The following is a 23,423-nucleotide window of genomic DNA, read 5'->3' as shown; positions in this document are numbered from 1 at the left end:
TTACAGTAAACGCTGTACTGTACAGAGGCATTGGCTTAGGCCTTAAAGTTACGCGCCCAAGGCTAGTTTTGATATGCTCACCAGTTACAACTGAAGTAACATCCTTCTTCCTAATTCCCAAGGATAACCTAATGCGTTTCAAAGTTGTTACGCTTATATCGAGCATATCTGTAATTTCCCTTTTAATAAAACCCTTTTTAACAAACTCCTCTATTCATTTTTCTGTAGCATCTTGGGAATCCATTTCTTATAGCTAGTAGTAGTAAATTGATTTATTTCACAGATCCCGCGTAAGCTAGGTGAGGTAGGCCTATATACTAAAGCATAGGCTAGCCCCAACGTTACATGTATTATTATTTCGACTAAAGTATATATGACTACGTACGTTGAGACTAACTTTCGTACCACGAAGCAAAATAATAGCGACCCCGTGTATTCATCCAAAATAAGCACGGCCCCAATGGACACTTACATATTGATATTCATACGCGTATTCAAACCAAAATAAATGGATATTCATAAGCCACATGTTGGTAACTTACTCTTTTTCAGCATCATCACAAGTTTTCAGAACATATTCATATATGTTTTGATGTACATCTTACATTTTTAGTACATCATCGCATGTTTTGATGTACATCTTAGTTGTTTAGTACATCATCGTTTATGTTTTGATGTATATTTTAAATTTGAGTACATCATCGTATATTTTTAGTACATGATCGTAAGTTTTTTAGTACATGAGCGTATGAAATTAGATCATTATATGTTGTGGTCCTTTTCGCGTTCCATATGTATGTTTGTCTGTATGTATGTATTTTAGATCCTCCTGCAAGAACTCGCGAAGAAGCCATCATTGGCTTATGAAAGCTGCAAGCTGACCGAAGTCAGAGTCTTAGATTCATGTTTAACGTCCATGATTATGAATTATCAATTGTCAACAACTCTGTAACTGGACTTTTAAGAAGTTCAAAACAGATGTCTATGAGATGGCCCATAACTTATGGATATTGTTTTGTCGATTTTATTTTTCCATTCCCTGAAACAATTTACATGGCAGTTTAACGATGACAAAAGGTTGATAATTTCAAAATTACAACATTTACATAACTGTTATATGTGAGGTACTGATATAAGTTTCTACATTTGAATTAAGAATTAATATCAGCTACTCTGGGACATACAACTAAGTGCCACTACACTATTCAGGAAAGACTGATTAGCATCCACAACTGTTTAATATTTCATACATGGTCTGAGTGACACGGAGTTACAACCTCTCACAAAATATCAAATTAATATAATTATGTGAGATAGCCTATTACATGGATTGGCATGAGGGACCCAAAGTTACAACATAGCCAAAATGCAACATTATTATATAAATTTGACGTGAATGTTATTTGGTAATTGGTCTCAGTAATCCCGATTCTTTGCTTAGTATACCCCATAGCAGCTAATTCACACAGGGATTACAGTAAATACTGTAAATCTAAAGTTTTGTACCACAGTAAATACTGGATCGTGCTGACAAATATGATACATTGCTATTAAGTTTACCGTAAGAACTGAGGATAGTTGTAATTCAAAACAAAATTCCAATCAGCTGGATTTGTTGGAATTACACATATCCTCAGTTCTTACTGTTTTCCTAATAACACATTCTTTCGAATTATAGCACGATGAAGTTTTAATTGCGGTACAACAAATGTAAGATTTACAGTAGTACCTATGTTTTGGAGAGAAAGTGGTATAAGGCTTTCTCGAACTGAAAGCGGAATTGTGCAACATTCAAAGAAATCACAAGTGTTATGTTTCTGCGAAGTCATAAGTAAATAAGTTTCTGTAGACTCTATTTTGATAAGTTTACTACGTTTCTTCATCCTCTTGGTAAAAATAAGTTAGGACATGGAATATATCTAAACCACTTCAATATTGTTGTTACCTTTTATGCGTGAGAACGTTCAAACTTCTGTGTACATTTAAGCGACCTTGGAATTATTCAAATCGCATTTCAACCGTGGTTATAAAAGACGTAAGAATTTGAACATGACTCATCTTGTAGATACCAGCCATTCGTTGAAAAATCGATATAACATGATGTTGTTATGTCGTATATTTTAATTAGAATGATGGTTATAATTGCCACTAGTCATAAAATATAACTGTATACCAGTACATCACAAATCACGTATTTTTAATACGAGCTAATTGGTGATATTTTATAACTTTTATATTGTCTGTCTTGCTGATACCCGTAGCGTTCATATCAAATTTAGTCGCTCATGCGTTATATTTGGAGTTTTGAATCGAGCCATTTATTCAGATGAAGAATGGTAGAATCAACATGACTGTAAATCAATAACACATCACATTATCTGTGATTTTTAAACTAGTGTAACAGAGTCTGGAGTGCCTGTTTTGACATTAAGGGCCTCAGTGAATGTTCATTGTTATGCGACCCTTCCAGTTCAGCCGGACAAGCCACGACGTCACTTCAACACATATATATATAGTTGAATTTACAGTTCCTAGTATGAAGTAAATGAATTTGCAGATCTTGTGCATTGTACGTAATTACTGGTGAATACAATTCATTTATAAATCTAAGTTTGTTTAGGTGGGGCGTTAAGCAGACTCGAATGCCTCACATGCTTGCATATTCAGAGAGAGAGAGTTATAATAACCCAGACAGGCCTAGGCTGTGTATTCTTCCTAAGTGTAGTTTCATTGAACAGATTTCTGTGTCCTTCAAAGAATCCGTTTCATACCTATTTGCACACTGGCGCAATGCAATGGTAATGATATTGAGATAGGGTTTTCATGTTACGGCAGAACACAAGCAAGAAAGGAGAGAAGTGACGTATAGACAAACGAAAAATGCGGGAAATAATCGTATTAAGACAACAACAAAATGTAAACGTCCGTGACTTAATGTTTTCATTATGTTATAATATGAAACCTCTCCCAGTTTTTTATGGTATGTTCAATATAAGAAACAAGAAACACGTAATATGGAACATCGACATTGACGTGATTCAGCAAACTATTGGATCACACACTAAAGACATGAGTCTTTCCCGTCCACAGAAATCCTCTTTCAGGTCTTTTCATTTTGCATACCTTTCTTATTTGTTCTCCATATTTATAAAATGCCCTGCCCTCAAGATATTCATGCTATAATGGGAAACACCATCCGCGATACTACATTGCAGACTCAATTTGGAACAAAAATTATAAACAAAAGTAACACAAAATGAATATTTGAACGATATAATTCGGTATTTGTTAATTCTTTGTGGCCGGACGGAAATTGTAAAAAATGCTCATACGCACCAAACATTATATGAATTCGTAAATACATTTTCCCAATGACAAATTTCGTCCGTATAAAAAGTGCTATTCTTTTCATTTTGCAAGCGATGAACCCAACTCATTTTTTGTCTTCCAACTAGTTTAGAAAGACGAGATTGACCAACCATTGAATAGTTCACTGTCAAACCTTTAATCGATGTGAAATTAATGAATTAAATAGACTTCATCTTCATAAAAGAAAATATTAAATCGAGATGACAGAAAGATTTGGGAAATTATTGAATATTTTATGAAATCATAGAGGATGATAGACCTGTATAAAATATAACTGATTAGCTTTAAATGACAGCATTAATATAAGTATATTTTCATCTTAGAGGGCAGTCATGTATTCCGACGGCTTGTCGCAACCACGACGTGTCGTAGTCAGTGTAAACACCAGTCATAACAACATTTAGAACGGTTTCGCCCTTTCACTATACTGGAAGCTTGTCACAAACACACTTATAGAACAATGGTTTCTAAACTGCTGTTGCTTGGTTGTCCGGGGTGTACAGCGTTTTTCTGTAGTATATATATATATATATATATATATATATATATATATATATATATATATATATATATATATATATATATATATATATAAAAATGAAAATCGTAATGAGTTGGAAAATCAAGAACAGTTAAAAAACTTTCAGCCTCCACCGGGATTCGAACCACGGGCCTTCCGCTATATATATATATATATATATATATATATATATATATATATATATATATATATATATATATATATATATGTATATATATATATTTATATATTTATATATATATATATATATATATATATATATATATATATATATATATATATATATATATATATATATATATATATATATATATTCCTTCTGTTTTACACAATAGAGAGTACTCCGTAAAGATGCAGTTTCAGTCTTGTGTAAGAAAATTCCCCACCTTAACGATTTTCCTATCGATTAAGTTGTTTCGACCAATACAATATGTACTGAGTAGTTAATGTAGTATTCTTCAGTGTGTGAAATCGGAAAAAAAAATGTGGGCCTTCGGTGACATTCGTCAAAAACCAGTCAGGAACAATATAGAAAGTAGACAGTTTTAGAATTTGTAACCCGGCTGAATCAATTCTTCACCCTCGAAGTAGGTAAAATCAAGATTTAACCTTATTTCAACAAAAGTACAACGGCACAACAAGAAAACGGGAGCGACTTTTAAGCCGTGAATACCCGTATGTTTCCACCATGATTAGCTATTTCCTGATTATTTTAAAGCTGATAACCTTGAACCTTGAATGAAAATGATCTGATGATGCATATACAGCGTTGCACTATGATATCACGTGGTATTTTCATGTAAATGCTTAAAAAAGATATACTGCAGCAATACAGGTACACTGTTAAAAAAAATTCTGTTAAAATACAGAATTTCTCTGGCAGCAGAGTTTCCAGGAAATGTCTGTTATTTCCAACTGCAGATAATCTATGTAAAATAAACAGTCTAAAACTGTTATTAATACAGTTTATTTCTTTCATTATAACAGTTTTTGTCCGTAAACTTACTGTACGACGACCGTTATTTTACACCATATTCTATGTAAAATAAACAGTCTGAAACTGTTATTTAGACAGTTTTTCCCCCCAATTATAACAGTTTCTGTCCGTAAAATTACTGTACGTCAACCGTTATTTTACACCATATTCTATGTAAAATAAACAGTCTGAAACTGTTATTTACACAGTTTTTCCCCCAATTATAACAGTTTCTGTCCGTAAAATCACTGTACGTCAACCGTTATTTTACACCATATTCTATGTAAAATAAACAGTCTAAAACTGTTATTATACAGTTTTTATTTTGCATTATAAAAGTCTTTGTCCGTAAAATTACTGTACGACGACCGTAATTTTACACTGAATTCTATGTTAAATACACAGTATGAGAGCGTAATTCATACAGTTTTTCTTTGCATTATAAAAGTTTTCATCCGTAAATTACTATATGATGGCCGTTATTTTACACTACATTCTATGTAAAATAGACAGTCTGAAATGCTTATTTACACAGTTTTTCTTGAAATACAGTATGTCTTTTTCTCTGTAAAATAACTGTATTGTGACTTTTAATTTACTTTTTTTTTTTTTTAGGTAAAGTCTAGTCTTTAATGTTATCTATAGTTTTTTTCCTTGCAATAAATAGGTCTTTGTCTGTAAAATTGGCTTTCAGATGGAATTACTATTATCAGTGAGATTATAAAATAAAAAAACAACTTATTGTTCTCTGAAACTTTTATTTACAACGTTAAAACTTGTTGAAACATATTTTTGAACGTCAAAACCTTAAAAGTAATATATAAGACTGAACATCATTAGGCAATCTCTTATTGATGGCTGGGTATTTGCTGGGTGCCCCAGCCTTTCTTTTGGAAAAGGTTTTGTTATACAGACGATACTTTCATTGTTTGGAAATATACTGATAAGTCTGTATGTGGCCATATTTGTCTCTTCGGCCACTTCAGGAAATCCTGGATCAGCCACTGAAAGTTTTCACAATTGACTGATCATAAAACACTAAGCTTTGACACCTGCTAGTTCCTTGCCCTTTCATTGCTCTACAACAAAGTTCACTCAAGGTCACTGTATTATGTAACCACAGAAACTTAGGTGTCTTCACTATTCTTCACTTAACTTTATTACAACTATGTTCATTTCATGTATTTTTAAATGTTCTAGCAGTATTAAATATATCGCTCATATACCATATTCACTTTAATGGGCATATCAATGTTCACAGAAAATTGATACCTGTAACTGTGGTAACTCCTCTATTGCTGATAAGGATTGTATACTTTTTCTAATTTTCGTGACCTTCTTTAGCCCTTAAAGTTCAAAGTGGAAGTTAAAGACAAGGATATGTTACAATAGGTAAGAATTAAGATTAACTAATCTGTTAACCAAAGATATTGTAAATCATCTGATCAAAAGATATATAAACAATGATTTGACCTTTGTACCCGTAAATGATTAAAAAAAGTTGTCCTTATATTCCTGTGCTTCTGCTTGAGTGGAAGGAGCAGTTTTATGAAAAGATTTCATGTTAAAATTTAGCATAGAGATTTTATATTTTGACAACAAAATATAATTTAGATATCAAGCTTATAGCATTAACAAAATGAACAGAATGACTTGACATCTGAAACTATTATGAATTCAAAACTTTTCTAACATTTGTGAACCTGCTTGGAAGAGTTTCAGAGTTTATGGAGTTATTGGAAAGGTGTCATAATAGCACCAAATAATAGTCTTTAAAAAGTTTGTCAACAAGTAAAACCTTGTAAATATCCACCAACAAAGTAAAACACAATAGTTTGAACTCTGTATAAATGTTTAACTGTTCATTTGTAAATGAGACTTCTCTGTAGCTGGAGAGTCTATGGTTCCAGTTAAGGAGGCTCAAGAGGCTCGCTAACATTTTCTCAACTAGGAACACCTTAAATCAACTAAGTGACCTAGATTTATAATTCAACGTTACCAAATTGTCAGACTAATGTGACGAATCATGGGAAGTGCCTGAAAAGCATTTAGACTGTCCAATCTGACTCAAATTCCTTCAGGTTTCCAACCAAAGCCAAAATTTTTGGGTTGACAGGATAGCTCTTCTTGGATTTGGGGGTCTTTCTTCCCTTTTCTGGATTCAATCCAACAAAGCAGCTGCAAAGAGGAGCAAAAATTAGAACTGTGAAATCATAAAGTTCAAATAAGTTAGCAATTATTAAACCATTTAACAATTAATTTCCTTTGGTCTCAAATTTACACTACAGTATGACATACATGATAGTAAGATATGGTCAAAATATGATGTGACACAACTCAGTTTCCAATTGTATGTGTGCTCACTGGTGTTGATAGAAGCAATTGAGCTGGATACCTGTCTTAATTTACAAGCCTTTGGAATTCAACAGTTTTCTAGGAAATCATGATCTGAAAAGAAGAGCTAATTTGTGAATCCTCTTTTAATTTCAATTTTGTTCAGTTTAAGCTGATACCCTATAGTTGTAACAAATTGTGAAGGTGTTCTCAGTAATTAACCAAACTCATACATTCCCACCCTTCTCCAAAATAATAAAACATGCCATTCAACTATTTACACTAACTTTCCATTGGTGAAAATTATGTAAAGGTCATCAATGTTTACAAAAGGTTACCAAAGCTGCTGTTATTCTTGGACCACAACAAATAGTACAAAATAAGTAAATCAGCTGTAACTGAGAACAGAGTATGGTTTATTTCAATGATCTGCCCAGGAGTTGAGTTAACTGCAATTTGTTGATTTTTTTCTATATTGGTACCTTTATGATCGGCTGATCTTTTGAAGGTGGCTAATAATATGCATACACTCTTACATTCCATGTCAAAGGAATGTCCACACAAAATAACAATGGTTAACTATTACTAGGGTACTTTCAGCCTACTCACCGCTGGATAAACTCCATTAAAGTTGCTCCTTCAGATGGATACTCAATGTTTAAGATGAAAAACATTGCAAACAGCATGATCATTGCACTTTCAAAAGTTTGAATGTGGTCATTAACAATAACCATATCTACTGCCAACATAAACTTTCTTCCAGTGTACATGTTTGGACCTGCAAAAAATAAATATCAATTAGAACTATTAAGAGAATGTTCATTTAAAGTTAATGCCACTGCTATGACTACCACTACTTTACAGTTGCAGCGTGAATATACTCCAACTCGCGTGCACTAATGGGTCATTATTTTTTATTCAATATTATTTTTACCGGTATTCAAGGTTTGTTTCGGATGTATTTCGATATATTCGTTGATGGCAGATTTCAATATTGTCGGTGTGGATATGAAAGAAAAAACGGTTTGTCTGATATATCGATTTACTGAGGCACCCTAGATCAGCAACACAAAAATGACATTGAAAATGTTGCAATGGTCAACCAAAATGTTTTTACCACATATGAAGTCAAAAATGGGCTATAGTTCTTGAGTTTCATGTTACATGCTGAGCATCAAATGCACACATGCATGCTGAATTGATGCTGTAACAGAGTTTTCCCAGTTAAATCTCAGATTGACCCATGACTTTGTCTTCCACAGGTGACAGTGCACTATGAGGTGTCATTGACACACTTGCCAACATATAACTTCCTAGGTTTCTCTAATCAAAGATTCTCAAATTTTGACCACTGTTGATTCAAGTGACCACACCTACATACCACATGAGATCTGTCCAAGATTCCCTTCTTGAGATATCATGTTTACAAAGTATTCACAGTTTCACCTCTGTTGACCCCAAATGATCTTTGACCTTTGCCAAAAACAATAGGCTTCTTGTACTCTATCGGGTACACCCACATGCCAACTATGAAATCTATCTAAGCTTCCTTTCATGAGAAATTGTGTTTACAAGGTAGGCATCAGTAAAATACATACACATGCACAAATACTCACCATCACAAATTTCAAAGGTTACAACTATCATCCAAACCAAAAAGGGGAAAAAGAGCAGTGTATATGTACTGGAGGAAATGCATATTAGAGCAAAATCCTCCAAATGCTTCTCACCTTGAATAATGATGCATGGGGATGTTGACTTCAGATCCTTAGTAATATTCTACACAGTACTGGTTTCCTGTACATAATGTAAATGTAGGAACATTAAAATTGTTTGGAATACTTATCTTATTATGTGGGACAAAACATTCAAGATGCCATCTGGGAAAACAGTAGTATCTTCCAAAGCATAACATAAAATAAATGAAACTGAGGGACAATATGCATCCCTGAAATCAAAATGATGACAATGGGGAAGATCTTAATCAACTGATGCCATATGATGTACTGAACTTTGGACTTCAGAGTCCCAATACACAACAATTACAACTGACCTACAAACAGTGAACATCGCAGAGGAAAATCGTTATAAAGTCAATCAACTTGACTAATACATCTACATAACTGTAAGTGTAAGAACAACAAACCAGAGAAAAACACAGACAAATAGTGCTATTCTGAGACTGTTCACAAGCTTAATGATTTATAAAGGTAGCTTCTTCTTACCTTTGCAAGGTAGAAAAGATCATCCCATTTATCTCCAAGGTGATTGCAGAGGAGGAGAATAAGTCCTGGAACATCAGGAGAATGATCACCACTTTCCTTCTTAGCACTCTCCCATCAGCTATTATATTTTGCACCCCCTTCTTCTTCTTTGCTGACACTTGCAGAAACTTCTGAATTCAACTGATTTCAGTTTGATGCCCACTAAGTCTTCAAAATGTCCCATCATCCCAACCTCCTCAAACAAGAAAGGATATTCATCAAGGAGAGCACATACAGGAACTTGCTGACTGTTTATCTTGGCACGGATGGTTGGAAATACATTTTTCATGAGGAAAACAAGCTCATTGTCATCCCATATGTTAAGTTCATGCATCACCTTTAAGTCATCTGTCTTTTTTCTCTGCGTGTCTCGATCCTCCCCTTCAGGTAGGTCCTCTGGTTGCCAGTTTTTGCAGCCATATGAGGTGCTGAGTTTACGCTCTTTGTTAGTGCTTCATTCTGTTCACCCTCTACAAACAGAGGGTAACCAACATTTAGGTGAAATTTGCCTCTATTGAGATTGCTCATACGGTTTTCCAACTGTGTAAGAAGGGATGCATATCCACTACCAACAACAAGTCCTTCAATGTCATCTTTAAAGGGTTCTGGAAACTCACGAACGATCTTCTGTGCAATAATAGAAAGGTGCTTTCGTCCTGGACTTGACTCAACTTTCATTATATATGTCATTGCATAATATTCTGATCATTTCACGCCGTTCTTTGGGAGTGGGTCTCTGTTTCTTCTGGAGTGATTTTGTGAGGCTTTTAGGCATTTTATCCCAATCAACTTTAAATGACTCTGCCCAATCTGCAATTACCGCTGCTGGACTTGATCCTGCTGAACTGGGCACCCAGCTGCATCCTGGTGAACTGGCCACAGAGTCGGGTTCAGATGATTGTGAAGATTCTGATCCAAGCAACTTTTCTTTAAGAATGAAAATATGTCACATCAATGAAAGTAGATGATATGAAATGAATAAACAACCTTGATAAATTATTTCCTGATAACAGACATATATTGCATTAAGGTACTAGTTTTTTGGACACTCACAGAACATCAGCATTTACACAATAAACAGGGGCAGCACTCAAGCTCTCAATCTATCGAATCAAGCATATCTTCAATTGGCAACAGGGGCATTCTCTGACACGTCTGTTTCGGTTAAGCCGCTGCTTGTTTGTTGATGTAGGCAATGGCTTTGTACACATGTACACACCGTACCGTATGCCATATGGACCTTGTGCATAAGCATCGGACAAGGCGTGCTTCATAGTTTGTTAAGTTGTCGAGGTGTATTCTTATACTGTATGGAAAGCAAGCCATTGCCACAGTTCTCTGCATCTTTCAATCAGTATAGCCAAAGTGTGAAATTATTGGGGCAATTTTTGTTGATTATTGGTATACAAGTGTTTTTGGGGCAAAGTAACACTCATACATATCAAATTGTTGCGTCAATGGCATTATTTGGTCACTGCAGACATTTTCGTAGTGCCCGCTTATTTGGACCCCAAAGTGGGGGCCAAGTATGATCCCAGAGTAGAGGTACTGTACCCCATACTAACCCATAGTGGTTGTATTTCAAGGTGACCTTTAGCCTTGTCATACTCTCATATGAACTTCAACATATTCTACAAACAACATAGAACGTACGTTCTATGTTTAATTTGAATTGAAAAGAAGGGTTTCCTCTTTTCTTGTTGATAAATATTTTAGTTTGGGTATGTGGTGTATCATTTCATTAGTTTGACCTAGTGTTTTCTATTTGCTCACTACTTGAAAACTGCTTTAAAAAAAATTCAAATCTAATGTATAATACTAATAATTAACCCAGAAAATTTTCTTTAGAGAATTACAAAAATGCTAATGATGTACTATGAGACCAGTTTCCTTATTCAATTTGTGGTACCAGCAACTGTCTTAGACAATAAGAGAAACTTCTGTGTATCACATGTACTTACTATTTAGAAATTTTTCCATCTCCTCTTGTAACTTACTTCTTAACCTCCCCTTTCACCTCTCCATTCCTCAAAAAAACCACCTAAGCGGTTACCTGATAAATTTACAAATGCAGGTTTATTGTTTGCATCGCATCCTTGAAATTTAAACTGTACCAACATTATATTCAAATCTGCATATGTGAACCAATGTTTTTGTTTAATCCAGTATTGAATAAACATGGCTACATCGTAATCAACAACTCCTTCAAACAAGTCATGTCCCAGGCATGGTGGCAAATAAGGTGCACACACATGAAAATACCTCAAAGAATTAAAACATGAATTAAATTTAATTCCTTGATGATGATTTTCTTCATGATCTTCAAGGTGTGCAATGCAAGAATCATACTCCTCCTTGGTTCTAGGCTTCTCAACAGCATATGGTGCATTACATTTGAAGTCATGTGAAGTTATTAAACAGTAGCGGCACATGTTAGTTCCTGAAAAACTCTCAATGAAACCCCCAATACAATGGGAACCTAAATTATCCCCTAATATACAAGACAGCGCACCTTTCCAGACCACCCCGTCACTTGTTTCTATTCCAACTTCCTCTAATGTTTTTAAATCATTTATCACTCTCTCAAAAACCTTCTGCTGCCCAAAGACCTTAAAATCAACTTCTTTACAAAAAACACAAGCTGCATTGCATCAACAACAGATCTGTACTCAGGTTGGGTGTTTCCAAGTGTAAAGTACATTGCTAGTATTTTGTGTTTTATTCTTGCCGACCCAAGTGGGTTTACAATTTCAAATGAGTCTTCATAGAGAATGATGGACAAGGATCTTTCACAACTTTGAAACAAACTATTTTTTTTTAAAAACTGTACCATCCACTATGTCAGTAAGAACAGATGAGTCTTCACTGTGATGCCTACTTTGACATTGTCCCAACACAAAATCATCCGAAAGGAGCAATTGAATGCTCTCCTTGATTGGAATGTAATGATAGTAATGCATTTTTTGTGCTGAATCTCTCCCTAGTGATATTGCAATTGGAGCAACAAACTTGAATGCTGATTTATAGTAAATTACTCTTTTCTACAGTGCTGCGTTCTGAGTTTTCCTTTACAACTACTGTATCAATAGCAATCCATGCATCTATCTCATTCATATAATCGGCTACACATTTGATACGTTCTTCTGCTAAACCCTCATCTCTCAATTTTTGACATAAACTGTGAATAGTTTGAAGCTCCTCAACAATCATTTGAATTGTTTGTGATGGAACAAGTTGTTTTGCCTGAAGTTTCAGAAGAAACAAGGCAAAATTTTGTTGGAATTGAAGCCTAGACTGACCTGTTTCTTGCACCCTACCTTGGCAATTGTTACTGTTTTCGAAATCACAGCTTATGTCATTTTCAATGACAAATCTATCAGTCTCTGTAGACACATCAAAGCAGTTAGTGTCTAGAGGTATATCTTGATCCAAAGAGCAATGATCACGAGTAGAAAGTTTGTATTTATCCAAAATGTTTACAGCTCCCCAGTTTCTGTGACAACGTGACAAATGTGCTGTAAATGAACTGGTTTTTGAAAAATCTCTTTTGCACTTCTTATATGGTCAAGATACAACTTGTTCTTTTCTTATATGTGCTTTTAAGTGTGCCAAATATGAGGACAGATCTGTGAGTTCTTTTTGACAGATTTCATACATACAAATCAATGACAGGTTAACTGACTGAAGTTTTGCTGCAACTGCTGTTTGCTTTTGAAGATGGCGGTGATACCTAGTCACATGAATCTTCATTGCAGCAAAAGTTGATAGGGTATAGCCACAATTAACAAAACAACATGGAAATCTCACTCGAGGTATATTCCTATGGGAACTCACATGATCAACATAGCCACGGATAGTAGCTGTTAGTGTATTGCATATTTTACAGGTGTACATTTCTGCCCTGCTTCACTATTGATTGGAGCTTATCAAAACTGATAATTTGAAAGAGACATGAATTATGCCTTTTCAAATTCAGCCATGTTCTAAAAGTCTAATTAACCTTGGCTAATCTAAAGACTGCATATTACATGCCACATGAGAGCCAATATCATCCATGTATGTAGGCTACCAGCACCAATTAACTTACAAGTTACAATGTACCCACCCTTAAATCATATTAACCTAAACAACATGAAGCAAGGCTAAGCTTCACACGCACATATCAAAATGCACGGTAGGGTGACGATAGGTAGTCTAATACAGCGCCAGTGTTACTATAGTGATAGTCTAACTCTTAATTATCGTTCGTCTGGTCTACGTTATAGGCAAACTAACGGTAGTACTAGGCTAGGCCCTACGGTAAGAACTAAAATATAAACTAACCTTTTGTTATGACAGGCTTTCAAAGTTGTTTTGTTGATTATAATAATGCAAATGTGGCATATGGTTAAAATAAATTTACCACTCACGTCTGACGAAGTACTCAATGAAGTCCTGTTCTGGTGTGGAAATGTGCGTAGCCTACTGGACAGCAACGGCAGTTGTTTTCCTCTCGTGTCGACGTACTTTGAAGCGCTGTAGTATTGTATTGTGCAATCTATACACTTCATACGTACGTTAATGCGAGATGCGATCAATCATAATGTACAGAACAGCACAGCATGTACTGGACGTTCTGACATCGCGCGCCAACTTGGGTCATGTGACTGCATGCTGGACTGTAGCCAAGTTTTCCGGGAAAGCCAACGGCAGCCGCCCAAAATGTATCAAAAGAATTCCCGCCTGTGCGCGAGACGTCATAGCTGTTACAGACACGTTGACGCCAATAATCGAGCTAGACCAGCTGGGTCGAATGGGAGGAGGGGTTGAAGGGGGGGGGGGGGCGGTGGTTCAGATGAATGAAATGACATTTGCTGTACTAGACATATTGAACAACATTTTGATACGTTCGGTGACCCATTTAGCTATAAATAGCTGCATGTGTGTGACCCAGTGATCGTACATTGAGCACACGGAATTGTCATCGGTTCATGTTTTACTGACAATACAAGGTAACATAAAACAACAATAAATTAGACTACATCTTGAAGGCTGGGCATTGTATTCTTGGCAGCTCACAGCAGTAATTGTTTTGATAGGATTTCGGAAGTTGTATACTCCTTAAACAAACGGTAAACCAATTGGAACAGTACCATCTATTGTAAAATTATGTTTTCATTAGTTAACACGTTAGGCATTTACAAATAATTCGTTTCTAAAACTCTAAATGGTTAGATTTCACATATTTGACCTACAGACCCTTCAAAGTTACCTTTCACATTGGTTTCGTTCGCTGGACAATTAAGGGTCATTGATGAGCCTCACGGGGGTGGGGGTTGTTGCTCAAATGTAACACTAAGGCAGAAAACGACTGTAGGGACAAAGTTAACTGGTAATTGTGGGTTGGATCATGGAGCTATCGGTAATAGCTTCATGGTTGGATTTCATTCTTTTCTTTGCCAAACGGTAATGTTACTGCACAATGGTTTTTGTTGTAGCCTATACCATTGTATATTGGAAACGTGTTCCACCTTCAAGTATATTTTCGTATAACACTCTTCAAATTCCAATTTACATGCATTAGATTGCAAAAAAAAAAAAAAAACTAATTCTGTAAAGTACATGACACATATAACGTCTGTAAAAATCACATAAGTTTACATGTAAATATAAAAAACTGACATATTCTGGAAAATTTTACAGAATTATCCTGTAAATTTTCATTGGAGGAAAAAATACTACAATTTTTTGTAAACCACTTGCTGTAACATAAAACGTCTGTAAAAATCACAGATTTTACATGTAAATATTAAAAACTGACATATTCTGGAAAATTTTACAGGATTTTCCTGTAAATTTTCTTTGGAAGGAAAAATACTACAATTTTGTGTAAACCACTTGCTGTACAGAAAACGTCTGTTAAAATAACAGACGTTTACATGTAAATATAGAAAACCGGCTTTTTCTGTAAAAATCGACAGGAATTAACTGTAAATTTACAGAAATTTTTAACAGTGTATCCTGAGGAATATATTACTATGGTATTAATGTTCATTCTAAGACACTGAAACACTTAACGTCGTTAAATTATATGTGTCACCAGATTTCGAAAAAAGCAAAACAAATGTTACTGCCTTTGTCAGTTTCAAGGAATGATTGTGGTAATCTTTTTTGTTGTTGTTATTTCATGTTGCTGTTGGCTCTTTTGAAGAGAGCTAATGAGAGGTGGTTATATCACTATATGAACACGAGAGTGTGACTTTGTATGTTAAATTATTTGGAAAAATGATATGTTAAAACACCGTGAGTGATTTGTAGGTTATATGTATATATATATATATATATATATATATATATATATATATATATATATATATATTCATATCATATATATATTCATATCATACATATATTCATATCATATATATATATATTCATATCATATATATATATTTATTCATATATATACTTTTACTATATGGGATAAATTAAAACCTATATGGGATAAATTATGCCTTACTAATATATTAAGATTTGTCGCCGGTGGAGCATCTGAAGGTATAATATCAAAAATTTTCAACTTATACTAAGGCTAAGCAGGAAGGATGATTATGTAAGTTAGTTCTAAGTATCCCTATCCTAAGGCTAACACTGCAGATATTGTGCTAGGCTAGGCCTAGCCTATGGTGGTTTCGCAATACTAACGCTAGGTCCCATAGTTTTAGCCTATTCAAGTTGTCACCATTATGTAACTTACTACATTTAAGGGCCTTTTAGCAAGTCTATAATCAGTGCAGGTGGTGAATAAAGCACATGCAATATAAAATGGCACTACAGTGTAGCTAGTGACAGGCCTTGAAACCTCAACCCCTGATTGGAAAAACTACAATACATGTTTTCAACCAGTGACTTCTGGCTTGTGGCTAAAGTGTCAAATGCCCTGGCTGATTTTAGTGTTGTTGCGACAAGGTCTGAAGTATAAGTATTTGATTCTTTTCATCAGCATCGATGCAACTAAGCATGTTGGATATGGGAGAAAGGTTAATGATGTTTATCATCCCAAGGAAGCCAATTGTGCAATGAAGGTGGTTATCATTAGAAGAAGACCACATCTCTGCCTGTTCACAACCAAAGACATACAATCAGATTGTAAACTACCGCTTTGACTATGGAGTAGACATGGAGAAAAAAGTTTTTTGAAACATTCTACATTACACTTTCTTTAAGACATGTAGTTCTCTGTTGTACATTAATTCACTAAGTATTGTGATAATTATTATTGCAATTTGTATTAGTACCTACATTAATGGGTTTTAAATTTACATTTGTGGAGGCACCAACTGTGTGAACTGGACTGGCTTCAGAACTAGCTGGGGTATATTATTCTGCATTTGCTGGCTGCTGTTGTTTACCAAAAGGCTGGCGACTTTAAAAGACATTACTACTATTCTTAAAGTATATTACATCAATGTCAGATTTGGCTCAGTTGGGTGCATTATGAGAGTCCTAAGCCTTCTGTTCTGCAAAAGAAGGCATATGACAGATGTAAGTTTTGGGAGAGACTGTGTTTGTGCTACTGAGAAGTTCATCAGTTAGTTGAAGGTGTAGTACCTCTAAGGGTAAACATTAAAAATTGTTAGGATTGTCAACCTAGCCCTTGTCTCAGTGTTTTGCAGTTCTTATGTTTGCAATGAATGTGGCTAGTACTTCTGCAATATTGACAGTTGGTCTTTTTCTCTCTGTTTTGACCAGCTGGTACGATACCATCCTGCTTTATAGCAATATCTGAACTAGATAAGAGTATTATCATCCCTTAATTTACTATGTATTTATCACAGAAACCAACAAAAAGGCCAAATTCTGGAATATTAAGTGATGTAACATTTACATGGCTCCTAAAGGTAAGATAGTGGCACAAATCATTAGGATTGGAGGAGGATACTAGAAGTTCATTACAAATCAGCTATTCATATTCCCCCTACTTGCATGTCTATTAAAAGCTGCCTCATGCGTTTACTTTTGTAGCACCACAAGTTTTAAATATTGATAGACTAAGTATTATAATTTGTTTGTAATTTTCCCTAAAGTTGGTGACATCAACTAAGTAATGATGGCTCTCCCTCCATTTGAAATGAGTAGCTTACATCCAATAAGTCCTATCAATTGGCCTTATACAAGGGACACAATATATGATATAACAAAAGGAAATATGATACAGTTTCACACGTTTTTAACAGCTTTTTCAACACGCTACCCTCATTTAAAGCAATTGTATGAAACAGTTTGCAAATATTTAGATGAAAAATCTTAGTTGTTTATTATGCATCAACAATTTAGTGAACAACATAGCTTTTCTTAAATATATCATGTTAACTACATGCCACAATACTGAGTTTATTGTGGTCATACTCACAGCATGAAATTTGTGGCAAATTTATGGCCGTTTGTTTTCATTCCACAGTGTGATATGAGCTGACATTATGTGTACATCTCCATTAGCAGTTTTCCTCGGAGCACCCTACAAAAACTCACATGATCCCTATTATCATGTTAAATTTGCGGTGCAAACAGTCAACTAGGAAAAGCTTCACACTTAGCGCAAACAGGCTGCCCTGTGATTAAAATAGCAAACTGATCAACACTGCTGTTGACAAAGCATACCAACATAGTAGATGGATGTTTGTTGACATGTGATTTTAATATTTATATTCTTCTACATATGCTGTTGCGGGGTCCTAAATTAGCCGCTTGTGCAATTAAAGTGCTTTGGAATTATCTGTTTGAGTGAATCCAGCCAAAATCTCTAGTACATACATATTATGTTTATACAAATATGTTTAAAATAAGTCTCAGTCACTTATGCATCCAGTAAAGTGTTTCATGCTTCTCATCATAAAGTTCCATATTTCAGACTTGCGCAAATGTTCTTTGTGTTTTTAAAACTATTTAAGTTGGCTTAAACTATGATATACAGACATGAGGCTCTGTTGATGATAGGGGTTTATCTCCTTTCAGCTTCTGATCTGATTTTATGTTATATTGTTAAATCAAGACCTTAAAAGAACCAGTCGAAATCAAAGTGTTAAATTAAGTAGTGTGCGCATTGACAAGATGGTATTCTTCAAGCTTTGAACCATCAGGGTAGTCATTAATAGGTCAAAGGATTACAACACACAATTATATCATATTAGGTTTTTTTCTCTATGAAATCAGTTAACATTAAGTAGTTAGTGGGAACCAAACTTAAGTTCTAAAATTATCCGATTCACTGTCCCCAAACCTCTTCAACCTGTTTAAGTATAGGTTTTATGCATTGATATGTCTTGTATGGTGAGCAAGGCATACAGGCTGATACTGTTAATTTCATATTCTAAGTGGAAAAATGTTTCCTGGGGATACCTCTTTGTATTGAAGAGAATTTGATGAGAATGCCTTTTGATTACATTGCTGGTATATATGTGTGGAAAGAACAGTGATTTGTATTATGTGTGGAAGGAATGTTGCTTTTATATTACATATGTAGAAAGAACAGTGCTTTTGTATTTTGTGTGGACTGTGGAAAGAATGGTGCCTTTCTATTATGTGTGGAAAGAACAGTGTTATTGTATTATGTTGGGAAAAAAATGTTTCTTTTATATGGAAAAGATTGTGCATGTATTTTACGTGTGGAAAAGAAGTACTTAATAAGTAATTGCACTGACCTTCAAACATTGAAGGATGGTTAGAAAAGGATAAATATTGAAAACAGGCGTTTTTTAGTTCTAGCATGGAGCTCTCTCGTTATAGCTCCATGGTTCTAGTCATCTGTGCACTGCTTTTATCTATTGTCTTATGTCAAGATAGTTTACTGTTTTAAAATTTTCAAAATGGCAGAGACAATATATGATGACATACCTGTCACGTAGTTAAGAAACCTCCATAGCTGGTAATTCAAGAGTTGTGTTTCCTAAATATGATATGTAATGAATTTGGTTCAGTAATAAGTTTCTAAAAAGTGTAGTTTACCAAACACTTGCCTTCTAGGTTCATTTTCTTAAAATGTAGTTATTCCCTTTTTTTTTTTGCATTACAGATTGCCAGCCATCTACATCCAAAAAATCACTATCAAAGCATGTAAGGCCAAAACGCTATTGCCCATTTTGTTCCAAGGGGTTTTGTCAGGGTCGATTAAAGAGACATATTATGCAAGTCTATAAGAAAATCAGTGATGCACAAGATACCTTAAAGCTTGGGAAAAAGAACAAACATTAACATTTTCTTCCTATTGTAAGCAGGGCACCTTCCTAAATATCAAACAGAGACTGAAAGGGAGAGAAATCAGGGCGTCCATATATTAGTCATTTGCAGCAATTGCAAGGGATATTTTGCTAAGCAGTATTTTACCAAATATAAAACAAAGTGTAATTCACAGTACAAGGTTATTTCCAGTTACCTTCCTGCTAAATTGTTAAATGAATCTGGAAAAAACACCCCAACTTTACTTCTGAAGTGCTTAGCAAAATTTCAGATGATAAAGTTGGTAATCTCTGTCAAAATGATCCATTCATCCAAAAATATGGCATAAGTATTTGGTCAGGTAAAAAAAGGTAAAGAAAAAATAGATCTCGTAAAAGTGTCATGTAAAATAGGCGCCGCTTGGCACAGCTATATCTGAAATATAAAGAGCATGCTGAAGTGAATGCAACAGACAATGGAACTGCTATGGATATGTTTCGTAGGTCATCTTTCAGTTATCGTGATGAATGAATTAATTTGATAGCTTCTTTCTTAAAAATCTAAAATGATGAATATTCAAACAAGTACTATAATAAAGTTATGTTAAAACAAATGATTTGATCATAAATACAAGGATGAAATGTGCAATGCTACCTGAATCTTATGTAATTATTTCATCCAATGAATGTTCATGGCTCTTATGTAAGTATGTATGACCTGTAAATTGATATTTATTTATTTTATTTTTACTTAATAATTGTTTCGCTGGACTCTCATGTTCTCGGCAGTTTAAGGATGATCGCGGTTTAAAATGCGTGAGAAAAAATAAATGGATATTGTCATTTCCTGACCAATAACGTTTCAGAATTTAGGAATTACAATAAAACCTCGATATTACTTTAAAGAATGAGAAATAACAATAATTCATGGATACTTCCCTTTTATTTCATTTGTATTCCTATACTACCCAGTAACATTTATAAAGTTACAGCAGATACATCAATCTGAATATTACCACACAAGAAGCTTAACTGCTCCCGATATTCCTAATAAACGTTAATGAATGAAAGCTTAAAAAAAACACTGTAACAACACGGTAAATGATGAACGAGCTGTCACGTAAAAGTCATCGGAACTTCCTAACATGTTTATTATAGTAATAAGTATGGTTATTATTCTAATACATCATTTTAAATTGCAATTAAATTTCCAGCACCAAAAGTAGCTAACTGTATACTTACTATCTATGCCGTAACTTAACTATATATGATATACGGTAACTATCTTTACGAAGGGAAAAACTGATTTTTTTCATGCATTAGATCTAATCATCATTTGAGAGGAGGATAGTTTGTAAATGAGCCATATGAAACTACCATCGTCTCCATTTAAGTTTGCGTAGTAGCAGTTGGCATACCACCATCCACCGAGTGCTTCTTCCGCACAATTTTGTTCCGGAAAGTCATCGGAATCTCGATCATAAGTAGAGAACTTCTTCAGGTTATGGGGCTCCATACCATCGGCTGGAAAGTAGGGGGAAAAATATCTGCGTTATTGTGATGTTTGGTTAAACTACCTCTTAGTGATTTAATGTACAACCAAAGACGTCAGTTAGTTAACTATCTCTTTAAACGAATAGCCAGATAATCATACATCGGTGTAACTGGTGTCATGAACACCAGTAGCGCAGACCTATAGATATTCTCTTCAAAATAGAACTGAAATAACTAAAATAAATACCCATAAGGACATCCCCACACAAGAAAGCAGACTCAAGAACAAACACACACATATACATTTAATTCAAGTAAGTTATTGTTTGTCCCTTAATGATTTCGCAGAGGCCATTAAACTAAGGGGGAAAATATACATACAACTCTGCAGTGGATCTGACTGACCATCAAGAACATAGATTGCATTGGTACAAATTTAACGTTTAGTTGAATATATTCTATCGAACTACTTCTCTGTAGACGAAGATAGGCGGTGGAAAACATCTTAGTGCGATTGCAATGTGGCATCTTCATCAATAGAAACGTCAATTCACAACAAAAAGGTTTTAATGAATAGTGAAGTAAATATGTGCAAGTAATATATCTTATGTAAAAGAAATCTCACGAGGTATCGATCCAGAGTAGTCATCGATGTGTAATGTATAGCCATTGTTTTCATCTTCTACGGTGAATGTCTGATACACGAATGTATTCGGCTGCGAGGGATCAAACATAGCGTCAACTCTCATAGTATATTTTCGTTGCGTGGTTAGAAAATGGATGGCTTCATTTCCCAACCAGAATTCTCCAGATAGATCTCCAAATCCATGTTTGTACTCTTCCCAATTGCGATTGAAATCCACAGAAAAGTCAAACCTTTTCTGGAGTAACTGTATAAAACAGAGCAAAGCAAACTACATTAACTGTTGTCCCGAGAAGAAGGTACAATTCCTTTTTAACAGTCATGGACAAGATGTGGTACTGACGTTAGTGATTTATTTATATTGGCAACTTCAGAGCAACCGAATTGTTTTTAAAGGCGACGAAGAGAGTAGTATTCCCCAATTAATATTATTCATCACGTCAATGACTGATAGTGCAGATTAAGACAGTAAAAAGAATGTACTTTTTCCCCAAAAAAATATTCTTCTATGAAAATTATGTGCAAAATAATCAAAGAAATCATTTGTCACTCCCATAAAGACATATTTTAGGGATTTTCTTTTTACCCAAGTAACCCTTTTATAAGAAGAGCCAAATAAGCAAAGACTTGTCACATAGTAATGGCTCTGCAAGATCTTTTACCATGTTAAGGCTTCTGTTTGGTCTTTTACCCTGGTGAGGCTTCTGTATGATCTTTTACCATGGTTAGGCTTCTGTGTGGTCTTTTACCATGGTACTGTAAGACTTCTGCATGGGTCTGTTACGAGGTGTTTACATTTTACTTACCGTCCAACCACCACCGTCAGTTGTCATATCGCAATAAACATCGATCGATTCTTCAGGATAACCAATTGGATAAATGGTATATACTCCACTATCAGTACTTCCGTCATTAAGATGGTCTTTGCAATCTCGCGGTTTTGGTATCTCTTGGCACGTTTCTCCGTCTCCGGTAAATCCTGGGTTACAGTGACAGCCATGTACTCCACCTTGGTCACCACAGAAAGCATTCACATCGCATCCCGCAGTGTCGTCATACACAATCGTTCTATCAATGCACTTCTTGCTCGCTGTACAGTCGTCACTTCCGTAGATCACACCGACCTGGTAAATAATAAAATTGTTGTTTGGTAGATCTTAATATATCTCTGTCTATAATTTATCAACGTTAGAGAATACTGAACAGAAGACCACACAAAGGCAAAGAAGATACACGTCAATGCTAAGACCCTATTTCAATGCAAGCAAGACCCAACGCAATTGATCCTCTCTACACTTGTACAGCGGCGAAAGGCTTTGGAATATGGTGAGATCTCGCAAAATTATATTTATTTATCGATCAAGAAACACTGTTCAAGCTAGGATTGATGCACCAAGATAACGAATTGATGATATTAATATTTGATAGCCACCCCCACCCCCCTCTCTCTCCTTGATCTACCCTGTGCACAATAGTTGAAGGATTAAATCTTGAAAATAACTTGACTTGGTGTATTTAACTTTTTAATAAGAAATTCCTTTCTGAGGGAAATTTAAAGCGTGGTTTGCTCTTACTTTGTTACTAATTGTAAATTGCTACTAATTGTTTG

At 34.8% G+C, this 23,423-nt stretch overlaps 1 protein-coding gene and 1 long non-coding RNA gene across 2 annotated transcripts in view; both read right to left on the bottom strand.

Moving 5' to 3' along the window:
• Positions 1–4,861: 4,861 nt before the first annotated feature.
• LOC139960086 (uncharacterized) lies at positions 4,862–14,169 on the bottom strand. The gene is made up of 5 exons (XR_011790353.1): positions 13,894–14,169; positions 9,446–10,411; positions 8,951–9,017; positions 7,830–7,998; positions 4,862–7,064 (listed from the first exon to the last, which is right to left on the bottom strand). It is a non-coding gene; the product is annotated as an uncharacterized lncRNA (long non-coding RNA).
• Positions 14,170–20,601: 6,432 nt separating this feature from the next.
• The window catches only part of LOC139960227 (IgGFc-binding protein-like), a 45,941-nt gene continuing 43,119 nt past the window's right edge, over positions 20,602–23,423 (bottom strand). The window contains exons 52-54 of the mRNA XM_071958455.1: positions 22,621–22,938; positions 21,797–22,061; positions 20,602–21,201 (exon numbers count right to left, since the gene is read on the bottom strand). Coding sequence (XP_071814556.1) covers positions 20,990–21,201; positions 21,797–22,061; positions 22,621–22,938 — 795 coding nt within the window. The 3' untranslated portion in view covers positions 20,602–20,989. The remainder of the gene's footprint in view (positions 21,202–21,796; positions 22,062–22,620; positions 22,939–23,423) is intronic.

Source organism: Apostichopus japonicus, chromosome 1 (assembly GCF_037975245.1).
Source record: "Apostichopus japonicus isolate 1M-3 chromosome 1, ASM3797524v1, whole genome shotgun sequence".
In the NCBI taxonomy this organism is placed as follows: Eukaryota; Metazoa; Echinodermata; class Holothuroidea; order Aspidochirotida; family Stichopodidae; genus Apostichopus; species Apostichopus japonicus.
The sequence above is the reverse complement of the archived record's forward strand: the minus strand, read 5'-3'. Positions and strand labels throughout refer to the sequence as shown.